Source organism: Aphelocoma coerulescens, chromosome 9 (assembly GCF_041296385.1).
Source record: "Aphelocoma coerulescens isolate FSJ_1873_10779 chromosome 9, UR_Acoe_1.0, whole genome shotgun sequence".
Taxonomy (NCBI): Eukaryota; Metazoa; Chordata; class Aves; order Passeriformes; family Corvidae; genus Aphelocoma; species Aphelocoma coerulescens.
The window spans coordinates 11366491-11380085 of record NC_091023.1 but is presented as its reverse complement, the minus strand read 5'-3'; the positions used below and the strand labels follow the sequence as shown (position 1 = coordinate 11380085).

The 13595-nt window shown below is 42.8% G+C and overlaps 1 protein-coding gene across 5 annotated transcripts in view; it reads left to right on the top strand.

The window, feature by feature from the left end:
- Positions 1 to 13595, top strand: part of PID1 (phosphotyrosine interaction domain containing 1) — an 87102-nt gene that overhangs the window by 1408 nt on the left and 72099 nt on the right. The window contains exons 2-3 of one of the 5 annotated variants that reach the window (XM_069024794.1): positions 5749 to 5812; positions 9914 to 10134. The exons of 2 other annotated variants lie outside the window; for them this stretch is intronic. Coding sequence is in view for 1 of the 3 variants with exons in the window: in XM_069024792.1 (XP_068880893.1) it covers positions 2429 to 2440 (12 nt within the window). In the remaining 2 variants the exon portion in view is untranslated. Of the gene's footprint in view, positions 1 to 2386; positions 2441 to 5748; positions 5813 to 9913; positions 10135 to 13595 lie in introns of those variants that run through there. 2 more of the 5 variants (XM_069024793.1, XM_069024792.1) reach the window with 2 other exon arrangements.

Here is a 13595-nt window from a genome sequence, read left to right as displayed (position 1 = left end):
CTTGTGTTTTGCAGCATAAGCTTGTGAGTGTAACCTTGTTTAGCCTTGTTTAGCTGTAACCTGTGCGCTGTTAGGGGTCTGACCCTAGGGAGTGGGTGGGAGTGGCTGTGTGCTGTGGGGAACCGGGGCTGCCTGGAGGGGGGATGATCACTGGGCTTCTCACTTACCTGTTGTAGCAAAACCCAAGCCTGTAGTGAGGGGAGCCTGTTCTTGAAGGGGAGCCACAAGCACCAAAGTTCTCAACAGTGGCCACTAACTTTGTGCAAACCTACTGTTGGTTGCCTGTGGCAGGAGTGTCTAGGCATCCTGAGCCGATCAAAATGATGAGTGTCTGTAAATGCACTTTTTGCCAACAGGAGTTTTTGGGGAAGTACATGAATTGCTGTAGTAATTACTGTAGCTCTAAAAAGTAAAGAAATCAGGGAGATCCAAAATTGCAGAAGTAAATATACTTTCGACTTATGCCAGCTCCTGAAATGGGGAGAAAGGTAAAAGTCTTCTTGGAAAAGTCACAAGAAGTCCATAATAATTCTGGGGGTTAAAGGTTCAGGAGGGGTTAAATGACAATGTAGTGAATTGTGGACAAAATGAATGCAGTGAGGGGAAGGATGCTGGGGTAGCTAGGATGAGATCCTGTAACTGAAAGCTTAATCCTAATCCATATACATATGAGCTAGAGTTACATGGGCAATAGACTATCTAATATCCCCAACCCCTCTGAAATTTTTTTCTCCAAAAAACCCTTGAAGTCCGGTCCTTTCAAGTAGTCTGATCTCCCCTTGACATGTTGTGAATCACCAGCCTGTCCAGAACTGCTGGCAGAGCTGCCGGGCCCTCCGAGGAGAGCTTGTACAAGGTATAAATGCATCTTTTTTCCCTTCTTCCTCCCCCTCAACATCTTAATTTAGTTTCAGGTGTCCCATGTTGCTTTCTTTGTCCCAGGTTCCCTTTCTCCTGGCACATAGCTGCTGTGAAACAAATGTTGGTGCAATGGGAATGTTGAAGGAGGGCCCTCTGCTTGTCCCTGCCATCACATGCTCTCTTGCTGGCTGACAAGCAGGTGTTGTGAGGGTGCTGGGCATGGGATTTTGGTTGTAGCAGGGTGGTATGTGGTCACTGGCAGAATAGATGATGTCTTATGTTCTCTATTAATGTATTGTGGGATTACAGGTTATGCCAAGTCACTTCTGTAGGATATTTGGGGGATATATAATGGCAGATGCAGCCATGTCTTTTACATCAGGCTGATGTATGGGTGCAGAAAGTGTGGACCTGGCCCAGCTTTCTTGGTGCTCTGATGTGTGCATGGTATGTGGCTTAGTTTTGACCCAGATGTATCTTGTGTCAGTACCCAGCCTTGGTGAAGTGCAGGTCTGTTGTTAGTCCGTGGTGTAGCTCTGTACTAAGTAAAACGGCAAAGAAAATATTTTCATCTCTCAGAATATTTCTTTTGGCCTGGTTCAGTAAGGGAAAGTACGAACTGCCTTTGGAAGTGGATGCTTGTTGGTGCAGGTCAGTCCTGCCCTCAGTGCTAAGGCAAGCTGTGTATGTTTAACTTAAAAGGCAGTGACCATTGTAGTGTGAAGGCTCCTGTCACGTTCTGACAAAGTGTGCCATGGTCCTCTATTGCTCCTGGGCCTCCTTTCCCAGTTCCACACAATGGATGACAAGGCTGCGCATTCCTGGTCTGTTGCCGTTCATGCAAAATCTGCTTCTGTTCCAAATATGCTCAGTCCTGTCAAGTTTCATAGTTTGTGCTGAAGTTTTTGGCATTGACGGGATGGGTACAGTTCCAGTAGTGAGGTCAGCAGCAAAGCTCACGCATACGCAATAGGAATGAAGTGTCATCAGCAGCTGGGTTACAGAACACAATGAGCTGGGGCATGAGCTGGACTTGTCCCCACTGCTGTTGTGGCCACTTGCTGCTGAAAGCTTCATCTGCTGCTAAAATGTGCCCCCTTTCCCAGAGCCTTGGTTTCTGGTTTTGCTGGAATAAGCTGTGATCACTTGTTTTTTAATTTGGGTTTGTTGTTGTTTTGGTTTTTTGTGTTTTTTTTTGTTTTTCTTTTGGTCTGCCTGTTCTCTACTTCCCTCTGATGGAAGCTTTTCCTGTTATGCTGCTGTTTAATGAAGAAGCCTCTCTGTTTCTGGAAGCTATGTAAAATTGACTTAAACGGATTAGAAGAATAAGCTAGAAAAATGTAGATATTGAGGTTTCTTCTTGAAAATATAATACAGTGAAGCCTGCTTTTTCTTTTGCTGTTCCTTTCCTTTTACTTTTTATGATTCTTTCACCTATAGCAAGGTGAAGTTTCATCTGTTTTATCCAAAGTTAGTGGGACAGGCAGTTACATGTGAAATCACACAGCTGGGATGTTGCAGGACTATTCTACAGGGATCAGTGAGTCTCTGATGTGGTAAGAAGATCATGATTTTGCAGGTAATACAGAATTAGCATTATTCACACTTAATGTAAGAGAGATGATCTGGGACTGTGTCTGTATGGGAGTCTTTTTCGCTTCTAATTTCTGTGGCAGCATTCCTGGCTTGTGTTCAGTAAAGTGCAGGTGAGCATATGGAACACGTGTGTACCTCCCAGTCATCTCTGGAGCAGCAATCAAGGTTGCTTCAGATATTTAAAGGTTCTCCCTTCTGGGAATGTGGAGACTCCAGTCCGGAGCTCACTGTACCTGCCTGGTATGGTTTTCATTGCCATGTTTGCAGCAGACCTTATCAATGGTTATAAGCATAAGTGTGCACTGATTTGTAGCTTGATGTTTGTGGCAGTTGCACTTGTTGAAATGATGCTGAAAATATTGCCAAATCTTTCTTTAAAACTATTTCCAAATGTAGCCTTTGTGCCTGGTTCAGCAGCCCTTGGCAGCACAGCTGAGATTTTGGAGCTGATGGTCTCAGTGATGCTCCCGTGAGGACTCTGAAGTGGTGTTTGAAAACAAGCAAGGTGTTCTCACAGTTTTGTGTGCCTGCCTGAGAGGTGGTTGCTATTTGCTTTGTAACCTAAATTTTCCTGGAAGCTTGATGCCAGACATTGTTTCTAGATAATAAATCCCAGTGGGTGCATAGTTTCTGAGGTTGTGCTGTTTAGAAGCTCTGTTTATAAGTTTCCCTGCTTCTCTTGACACATGTAGGTAATAGGGATCGCTGTGTTCAAATAGCTTTTCCCCTGGAGCAGAGGTGCAGCAGTGCTGGTGCTGCCCAGCCTTGTGCTGTGTTGCCAGGCATCCCTGAGCTGAGCCACGCTCATGAGCCCTCTTTTTGGAGAAGGTCTCACTCTGCTTCTGTGGGTGGTATAGGGAGTGGACTCACATGAGTGGGGGTCAGGCAGAGGGGAACAGACAGGTGTTACGGAGCTTTGGGCTGGACGCTGCTTGGGTTCATATAGGTGTGCAGATAGCTAAGTGTTCACAATAGGACTTCAGTGATTCTCTGTCTGCTCATCTGGAAATGGAATATTCTTATTGAAACCCACAATTTGGGGCCATTTTTGGGCAAGGATTTAATAATAGATGGCTGCAGTATATTCTCATATAGTTATAATTTATTTCTTTCATAAAGTAGAGTTCCAAATCTTTCCTAATGTGCTGTGAAATAGTGTGCAGGAGAGCTGTGGGTGGGCAAGGTGAGATGAGTGAAGCAGGTGATGAAGGGCAGGAAGCTTCAAGTCCTTCACCAGGGCAAGTTTGATTTCCTGAACTCCTCCAGGGTTTAATTCTGCCATCATGTAACTTGTGTAGTTCTCTGAAGTCCATGAGAAATAAGATTGTGTAAGGTTGCTTTACCACAGCCTTTGAGTTGCTGGTGTAGTGTACCTCCACATCACTAAGACAGAGCTGTGAAACAACAGTGTAGCTATTAATGGAAGTGAAAAAAGGGAAAGCAGCAGTATTGGGGTATTGATGCTCACCTTCAGGCTGGGCTGTGAGCACTGTTTTCCAAGGCTTCATAAACACATTGCTTGTTTTACAGGAATTTGTTAATGTACCTGCAACCTTGCATCTTCAATCTACTTTTATACTTTTAAATTTTATGATCATAGACTCTGTTGCTAAATTCATGTGTACTACATGCATCCACTACCTCTAGTATACACAAAAAATGCCTTTCCTATGTCAGGAGCATTGAAAAGATCTTTCACTTAAGAAAAGTCACCTCTGGGTAGACTTACACATGTGTGATGGCTTCAAGGTGATCATGGCCTCTGTGGTTTGGTGACAAATGTTTGCATGTGTTCAGATGTAATGTGGTTTTAGGTGCTACTGGTGCTTTCAAAATGAGCTTCTAATCCTTTTCAGTGTTCAGATGCATATGTGTGTTAAAAAATGCAGCATAGTCAGTTGAAGCAAGAGTTTTTCAATTTTTAAAAGCATATGGAAAACCTTTCTAAACCAAACACAAGTGACCTGTAAGCACACAAGCAGCTGTCTAGGCAGAAACTGCTTCAAGACATGTATAGCAGGACTGATCCTACTACTGAACTCTGGTTTCATTAAATTTGTGTCAGAAGGAAAAAGTGAAAAGTATTTGAAATTTAAGCCTGAGTCATGTGGCTGCAAACGTCTGAAGTCTTACAGCCCGGTGTTTTGGCACTATATAGCTTCGGGATATCTTTCAAGGCATCAGAGTTTTTGCACTAGTTTGCTGCTATGACTTTACAGCAGTCAGGAATCTTTAAAACAAAGCCCCGTGATTCCAGCTGGCTCATCTGGCACCACTTACCTCAGGCAGTTCCTTTTTTTCTACATTATTTATTCTTTGTAGAAAATGAATGGCTCTGGAAAAATGTTAATTTTGGGAAGCATTCTATGACCAAAAGAAAATGAAAATCAGTGAGCGCCTTGTGGAAAGCCCCCTGGGAAATGATCTTCAGGGTTCATTTATAGTGTACTACTAGTTTCTGTTTATGAAACTGCCAGCCTGTTCGATGATCAAGAAAAAAAAGTTAAGCCATAATTTCCTTGAAGAAAGGCAAACTAAAGCATTCAATCTAAGTAGTTCAGAATTTTAAGTGCCTGTTTCAGATTTTCTGTGTCCCTGGTGTCATCCAGCAGGACAGTCATTTCCTTCCAAGCGTGGCTGTGTTCTCAGCAGACACGCCTTGGGTTGGTGCTGAGATATTCGGCTAAGTGTCCTGCCCCTTACAGCATTACTGTGTTTTTGATGTGGCTCTGGGCAGGCAAGAGGAGAGTCTGGTTACCCAGAGACAGGTAAAGGTGTAGCTGAAAAGTGCCTTTAAACGATGTTTAGTACTTAAAACTTTTGTTTCCCCATAGTGCTTTCATGTATAGTAATTGAACTTATTTGCACTTCAGATAATAGCTGGAAAAGTTACAGGTGACAGTGTTAAGTCTTCTGAGCTGTTTCTGAATAAGTGCATCAGAACCCTTTGACCAAAGATTTTAAATGTAAGTGATTGTACAAGTGTCCTGAGAAGACCTAATGTAACATTTCATGATTTGTTTTTCCTGCTGAAATACTGAAAATACGGAGTGGCAAATGTAAATCTTTGCAAAAATTCTGAAGGAAAAATAAAAAGTTGTGTATTGCCAGTATTTAATATTCTTTTAATGATGTTGCATCAACAAAATTGTACATAGCCTCAGAATGACCAAGTTGGTCTTGTTGCACTGACACCATGGCAGTTTGGTGACAACTTCTGGAATGTTGGTCTTTGAAAAATCTCCATACGTGTTTTCATTGGGATCATTTAAATAAATGTCTCTTTCACAGATTAATGGCTGGGTTTGCTTCCAGGCAATGTGAGCAGGAGCATTTCTAACCTGGGTTGCCGCTGGTGAGTTTTACTGACAGAACTATGCTGTGAGCACAATGCTGCTGGGGGGATAGCACTGGGGCAGTCGGAGTTCTTGCACCATCACCCTTTGTGGCCTTGGGTCTGTGTTATGCCAGACAATTTTCAAATGCCTCCTCACGTGAAAACATTTTCTGCAGATATATTTGATGGGAACTGCCAAGAACACTGAGAGCAGATAGAAATGTAATTAAGTGTCTTGAAGCTCAGATTTGTGGCCATCTCTTTCTTCCCATGCCAAGCTCCCTCTGGGTTTGAGAGATGGTTATTCCATATGTCTCATGTGAAGCTTTCAGAATGACCCTGGAGTAAGTTTACAAGTCTTCAGCTGGGTGTATTCAGCTCTCTTTAGTACCAGTCTTTTTCAGAGAGTATTTTACCTGGTAGACTGTGCTCTTGTGAAAACTCAGCCACTCACTGAGTGTCTGGAGAGGAGAACTCAGGTTCAGTCTGGTCCCACTGGTGAAGTAACTGCTCTGAAGATCTCGCAGTGGGATCTGATCCAAACTTCAGCAGGGTCAGTACAAACCTTGAGCCTGGTGACTGTAGGGCAGCGAAGGAAACCCATCCATCAGACTATTACAGGAGATCAGAGGGTTTGTATAGTCTCATTTAAAATGAACAGTTCTCTCTGCTATGGAGCTTCCTGAGTAATTCTGCTGTCTGGAAGGCAGGATAAGAGGAGTTTGGGGTCTCTGAAGGGCCAAGGGCAAGGGATCTCCATGGTGATGATGGCAACGTCAAATGCATAATTTGAACCTGCAAGTTTCTAGCTCACCTTTCCCTCCGTGAGCCTGGGTGTTGAGGGACAGGAAGGAGGGTTGGATGCAAAATTCCTTCTCTGAATGGCTACAGGGAGAAGCTCTCCATAGTGAGTCTCAGCTGCTCTGCAGCTTTCCTGTAGTTGGGCACCCACTTTCCTGCTGTCAGGATTAATGTGTGCTTTCTGAACTGATCATGGTGACACTCACCTGAAAATGGTAGTTTCTTGGGGAGAGAAATCACCCTTCCCTGTCATTCTCGTTAAAAAAAAGAGGCAAAAAAAATTTCTGTTACTATTCATCAAAACTGTCACATCCAAATTAGTTTGCTGAACTTGGTTTCTAGTGTCATGTTAAGGAATTTTGCCCTTGGTTTTCTAGTATTCTGCTGGGGAGAGGAGCCCTATGAGTTACGTTATGGTATGCTGGTTGTTCTGGCTGTGGCTCTGAGCTAGAGACTGAAAAGACAAGCAGCAAAATTGTTAGAAAAAAAATAGATCAGACTTCAAAAACAGCATTTTAATCCTTTTTGCCTTCATTTGAGGCTATTTATTTAACAGAGCCTTTTGCCCAATTTTAGCTTTTCCATATGGAACTTATTATGTTTTTTCTAGTTTTTGACCAGAAAAGTACCTTTTGGAACTTAAGCAAACACCATTTGGCAGCTCCCTGAGCTGCCTGGTTGTCAGGGCATAGTGTGGACCTCTGTCCCAGCTTGCTGCACAGTGTGTCAGCAGAAGACAGCAGTGAATTTTTTTTCATCTTTCAGAAAACTCTCAGCTTAAGCATTTTTCTTTTTTTCTGTAGTCCATGGGAATTTTCTGTGCCTGACTATAAATTTGAATCAGAAAATGTAGAAGCTTGAATCCTGTCCCAGTGCTTTTAAGAAGGAGCCTGTACAGTGTGGATCTGTACAGGCTTCAGTTTTCACAGCTGTGCTCTGTTGTTTGGATTAGAATTAGAAGGAAGGATATTTTGAAAATTTTGTGTTGGCCCTCTTGATAGGGTGGCTGAAAGGGCCTATTGAGCTTGGTTCTGTGTGTTTGAGAAAATCCTGATAGTAAAGACAGCTTTGGTGCCTCCTGCTAAAACGAGCTGCTTGGAGCGATGTGCAGTGCTGCTAAAGACTGCTGGGTGCTTGTTTTTTCTCTTAGGTAACAAAGAAAAAACCCATCAGTGATTGCTGAGACACCCAAAGCTGAGATCCTCCAGCCAAGGACAAGACATAGGGGCTGGCCAGACCTTGAGCTGGGTTCAGGTTCACCCTTCCTGAGCTGGGCTGCCCTGGGAACTGTGGATCTGTGGCCCTGGCTCCCCTCAGGCTGTGCTGTGCTGCCATAGGCACCGCTGCCTGTTGGGTTACGTGATTGGGATGATGGAGGAAGTGAAACCCTCTCTGTCACATTCTCGTTGATGGAGTATCAGTGCTGAAGTCTGCAGAAGGGATGTTACGTTCTGTGAGATTGGACAGTTCACTTTGATAAACGAGTGTTAAATCACTCAGATTTAGGCATGCAGTCTTATCTTGGTGCGTAGGGATAGGCCTTTGAATCCATTAACTTTTATCTTGGCATTTGAGATGGCAATGTAACTATTCCGTGGTTTATAAGGAATGTTAGGAAACATTTGTTTGTGATTGACTTTTGTCTGATCTGGTGTTTAGAGGCTCTTTTTTCGTTAAAGAGCCTGAAGCTTGGTGCTGGGACGTAACATTTTCAAAGGGCAATGTTTTAATCTCGTACCTCTAAAATACAGAGTTGCTACGGAAGGGCTAGTTGAACAATTTGAAAGGTTACAGAAGCACAGGTAGGTTCTGCTGTTGCCTTTTCCCACAGATGGGTGTTGCAATAGTCAGTTATTTTTCTTGTAGCTTTTGAGGTCGTGCATGATTCCTTTCACCTGCCCTTCACAGTCCTGCAGCTTCTGTCTTGGGAACAGGACACACAGTTCCCAAGACTTAACCTGCTGTGAAGACTTGGGATTTTGTTTTCCTCAGTGACCATCATGCACGGAGTTCAGATCATTTCCTTGGGGGTGTCCAGTGGGAAGTGGGGCTGCCTGGTGTAGGAAATAGTCCTGCCAGAAATACCAGGCTTGCTGCAGGGTCTGCAAAGGCACAGGGCAGCCTGTCTGGGCATTATGGCCAGCCTGAAACCCATCTCTAAATGAATGACTACCTTTCATAATCAAGGCAAAAGCCCTGGCACTTCAAGACTGTGAAAAATACTCACTTTTTCTAGTTACAAATTCTAGTTTGTCAGTGCTTAATAATTCCTTTCCTCAAGCCATTCTCACCCATCCTGCTCACGTTTAAAATGCTGACAAGTTTCAGGCTGCAGAAGTGGTGGAGCTCATCTCCCCTAAGGAAAAGTCACATTTGAAGAGACGAGCTGCAAGTGTGAGCTGAAATGAGTCATGAACAGATCTTCACCTGGAAAGAGATATTCAGAGCCACAGCTTAGGGTTTGCACCCCTGTGGCTGGACAAGCTTGACAGGTTTTTTGAGCCTGGGACTGTGCTCCAGCAAGGCAGAGCAGGGTCCACCTGTGTGGGGCAGTGAAGTCTGTATAGATTAAAGTATCTACATGTGTTTTTCAGAAAGAATCTGAAGAGGCTTTGGATGAAGTTAAATACTGTATAGTGATGTAGAGCTTCTGGGGGTAGGAGGAGCAGGTCATCAACTGGGGACCTGAGAAGTCCATGAGCAGCCTGACATGGCCCAGGAGCCAGGTCTGCAGAAATCTTGCACTGAAATAGCTCACTTCTGGTTGGTTTAAATTACTTTCAGAGGGTATTTATATTGTTTTTTTCAATTTGAGTTTTTTATTTCTCTGTATCAGAAGTTATTAATGCTGCTTATATGATATTAGAAAAATAGCCAGCTGCAGTGGGCTGCACTGACCAGGGAAATACCCATACCTTGTTTAAGTTTACTGCACTGGTTCTGGAAGTAACAGCCTGACCTTTCATTCCTCTGTTATGCTCTGAGGGTGTTCTTACATGGATGTGGAGCTTCCCAAGATAAACAGAGTGAATGTGGTTTGGCATTTAAATCACTAATGTATCAATCTAAAGAGTTTCAGAAGCCATTAATGTCTGCAGGAGATGTTATTTTGTTCACTTGGGGATAAACTTTGCCCTTGTCTATGTGTGGGTTTTGTTTTTGGTACAAATTCGGATTTTGAGAGTGTTGGTATAAATCTTAAGTGCCAATACTAATGCCAGTGGAGTTACCCTATGTTTCTCTTATTATGATTGAGAAGAAACTTTGTGTGTTTTTAAAGTCCAAATTTTACTTGATTTTTTTCTTTTTTTTTTTTAGAGTAGCTATATGAGACGACTTAATGTCTAAGAGAGCTGAATTAAATGTTTCTGCATGACACTTTTTGGAAAGCGTGTGCTATTGAGGTCATCCTGGACCAGGCCCTAATGCTGTTTGGATAAGGAGCTGCTCTGTATCCGCCAGAGGAACGTCTGTCACGCAGCGAGTGCACCGCCCACTCGCTTTGGGCTGGGGGGAAAACCTTTTGACAGGATACTTATGTGAGTGTTAATAAGCCTCACAGTCACACAGTTCCTCCCCTCTGTGGGGGGAAAAAGGGAGTGTGGGTCCCTCACAGAAGGGTGGGAGCGGGGCCATGGCAGCTGCCCAGCAGTGGGCTCAGAGCATCACCAACCCTGGTGCTCTATGGTGGCCGCAGCTGCCGCCCGGCACAGACAGGAGACTGACACACCTCCAGAGCCTCAGGAAATATTTTCTGTTTTCAGCCAAAACCCGTATTTCTTATTCGTGAATCCAGTCTGTTTCTGAGATCTTTTCTTATTTTCACATTTTCTTGTGAAAATGTCATGTATTTGTTTCTTCAAGGGGTGTAAAATGCCCATTTTGGTTTTTATTTTTTTTCAACATTTCTTAGCAACAAACAAATGTTTCTTATCCAGCAGCTGTCATTACAGGGCTGAAGTTAGAGTGCAGTCTGCCTCATCCTGGGAAAAAAAAACATTGTTCCCAACTTTTTCTTACTTTCAAATCCATATATGTGCAATAGGGAAGTGCAGTCATATTCTTCCTCATTTCCCAAAAATCTATCTGGTGATTAAAAATTTTTTTTTCTTAATTTTTAAACACTTTTCTGGGAGGTTTTTAAATCTAGTCTCCACTGAGCTCTGCAATATGGTATTTGCGTTAAAATAACCTAGTCCTTACACTGCCGTGCCAGTGCCATACGTGACTTCCCATATTGGTCGTAAAGTAATGTTGTAAATTTGAGGAGTTCTAGATAACAATGTTAGTCACTGCTAACAATTGCAGTTGTGCTGCAGAGCCCTCAGTGCAGAGTGGTTTTGGCTGTGCAACACAGTTTCCAGAAAAGTTAGTCTTTGTAGTATCCCAGTTAGTAGGTCTCATCAGGCAGAAGTAGTTTTATTTAACATAGAGGTTTTTTAAAGCCCTTTAATTGGAACTCTCTGGCTAAAGGAGGAGGTAAAGGGTCCCTTTGCAATGCCAGTGGGATGGACTGGCCAGGGAGAAAACAGGGCTGTTGGGGTCTCTCCAGGGGAATTGGGGACTATTTTGTAACTGGAACAAACTGTAACAGCACAATTTGTCCATCTGTTGGAGTTGGGGAGGAATGACTTTCAAGCCTATCATCACCTGTTAAACGTAATCAGTTTTTCCACTGGGAAGGAGATGATTGCATTGCCAGCAATGTCAAGGTGACTGGATCCTGTGTGCTGTATGGTGACATTCCCCTGGTGAACAGAGTTGCCTGCACCAGAGTAACACCCCTTGCTTTGCCTGAGTGATTCACAATACTTGTATGGATATGAACTGCAAACAGAGATGGTAAATCCAATCTCCAGTGGAGCAGGGAGTTGAGCCGGCAGCGTACACCATTCTAAGAAATATGCTGTAATCTTGTCCTCTGTAAATTCTCATGTATGTGGTAGTTTGTACAGGTCCAGCCTTGGAACAAGGCTTTGGAAAAGAGTCTGGAGGCAGGTGCCTGCCTGAGACTGCCATGACACTCAGTGCCTGCCTTGATAGATCTTACCAGGAGCTAATGGGCTCCATAGCGAGAGTTTGTGCTATAAACACTGTGTGGTGACTTGCTGCTGGGGCTGCTTGATGCCTTACTGCACACTACCTACAGATCCAGGGTTTGCTTTTGGAAATACTTAATGCTGTTCTGCTTTGTACACCTGGAGGTCAGAAGGGAATGTGGGGTTTTTTAGCTAATCATTGTCTCTTGCCAGCTAATTGTAAGTAAAATAAAAAGAGAAAGCATGGAGTCTGGCCAGTGCTTAGTAACATCTGAACCAGCAAGTCTAATGTGGTGTTACTTTTCTGACTTGACTTTACTGAATGCCTGTGGGAGTTTGAAGTTTTACCTTGGGAAGCTTATCTTAACTTTCACTGTGTAATTGTTGTTCTATATGGTTTCTTTTGATTTTTTTGTTTGTTTTTCTTTTTCTGAAAACTAGTGGGTCAATATAAAGAATTACTTTGAACAGTGGGTGTGAGATGGCTAAAAAGAATAATGGTTGTTGCTACCAGCACTTATATTACAGTTACTCCATGGAAGTTAACAGCAAAGGGTCTAAAGGGTAGGATGCTCTCTTACAGGGATCATACTTAAAAAGATCTGGAATACATATCTCAACTCTGGGCAGTGTTTGCTATGGGAGGGATGTGTCCTCACTGGACCTGACCCATGATCAGCAGGGCATTTTGATTGCTGGGGAGGCTGCCCACTCATGCTGTGTGAGTGAGCAGTTTCTTGATTTTCTCCCTTGACTGTTTTGCCCTCTTCTCCTAGAGCAGACGGACCTTGGATGCTGTGTGTTTGTTTGCTGAGATGCTGTATGGACGAAGGCTGGGGCCTTACCTGAGGAGCTCAAGAGTTACAAGGGGAGAAAAATGATTTCAGTTTCCAATGTCCATGATTCAATTAACATCATCTTAACCCTGTGTTAATGACTAACAGCATGTGGTTACTAGTATAAATATTTATTCTTGGTATGTAGGTAGCAGATATGTGGTAGGATTAATGCTAAATTATTAGTACCCAGTTTAAGTAAAATCAGTTTGTCAGACTGATTCCTTTTGTGTTTTGTTTTGGGTTTTTTTTTAATTGTCGAGAAAATTCACAAACAGGGTTCAGATGGCCAGAGCCTCTAGAATCTCATTATCTTAATTGAAAACTGTCACCCTTTGACATTAATAAATGATTTAGCTAGTACATGATTTAGTCACTGGGGAGAAATGGAATTGACTTATAACCATCCTTCACTTCTAGATGCTAATGATAAACTACAGCCCACAGCTCTTAATAATGAATAGCTCTTGGTTTAGAACAATATTTTTGTATACTGGGAACATCTCAATTCCATTATATTTGGTAACATTTCATTCTGGAATACCTTCACTTAGAAAAATCTGGAAGGTGCTCAAAGGACATCCTCTAATGTTGCTCTTTAGCTTTTTACACCCTGCAGATGTGTTGCCAGTGCTCTGCATCATTTTCTTTGGAAAAAAACAATCTGTTTTGTTTCTTTTGACCTTTCCTCACTCACCGGTGGAAATAAGTTGTTTAGACAATATGTGGGGATTAGCTGTGTAATGAACTACCACAGTAAACAAGTAATTAATTCTCATCAAAACCTATACTGTGCTCTGTGCCTGGGTTTTATGGTGTCTTCTGGAAAAGAAAATATTTTTGTGTCTAAAAAGCATTTCCTTCCCAGTGACTAGCTGTAAAAGAAACAGCTTGAAAATGTTTCCTGGCTGGAGGAAAGGATCGGTACATTCAGTTTGCCATTGTGGTTAACATCACTGTGTGTTTTTCTAGCACTTCTCCTCAGTTTTATGTACCTAGTGTTAATAAATATAGGTACAGAAATTACAGTCTGTCTGAGCCAACTGATTTGACCTTTTTGTTTGCTAATGCTGATGATGGGGTTTTGCAAACGATAATCTGAGGATTCAGGCTTGGCTTTGCTCC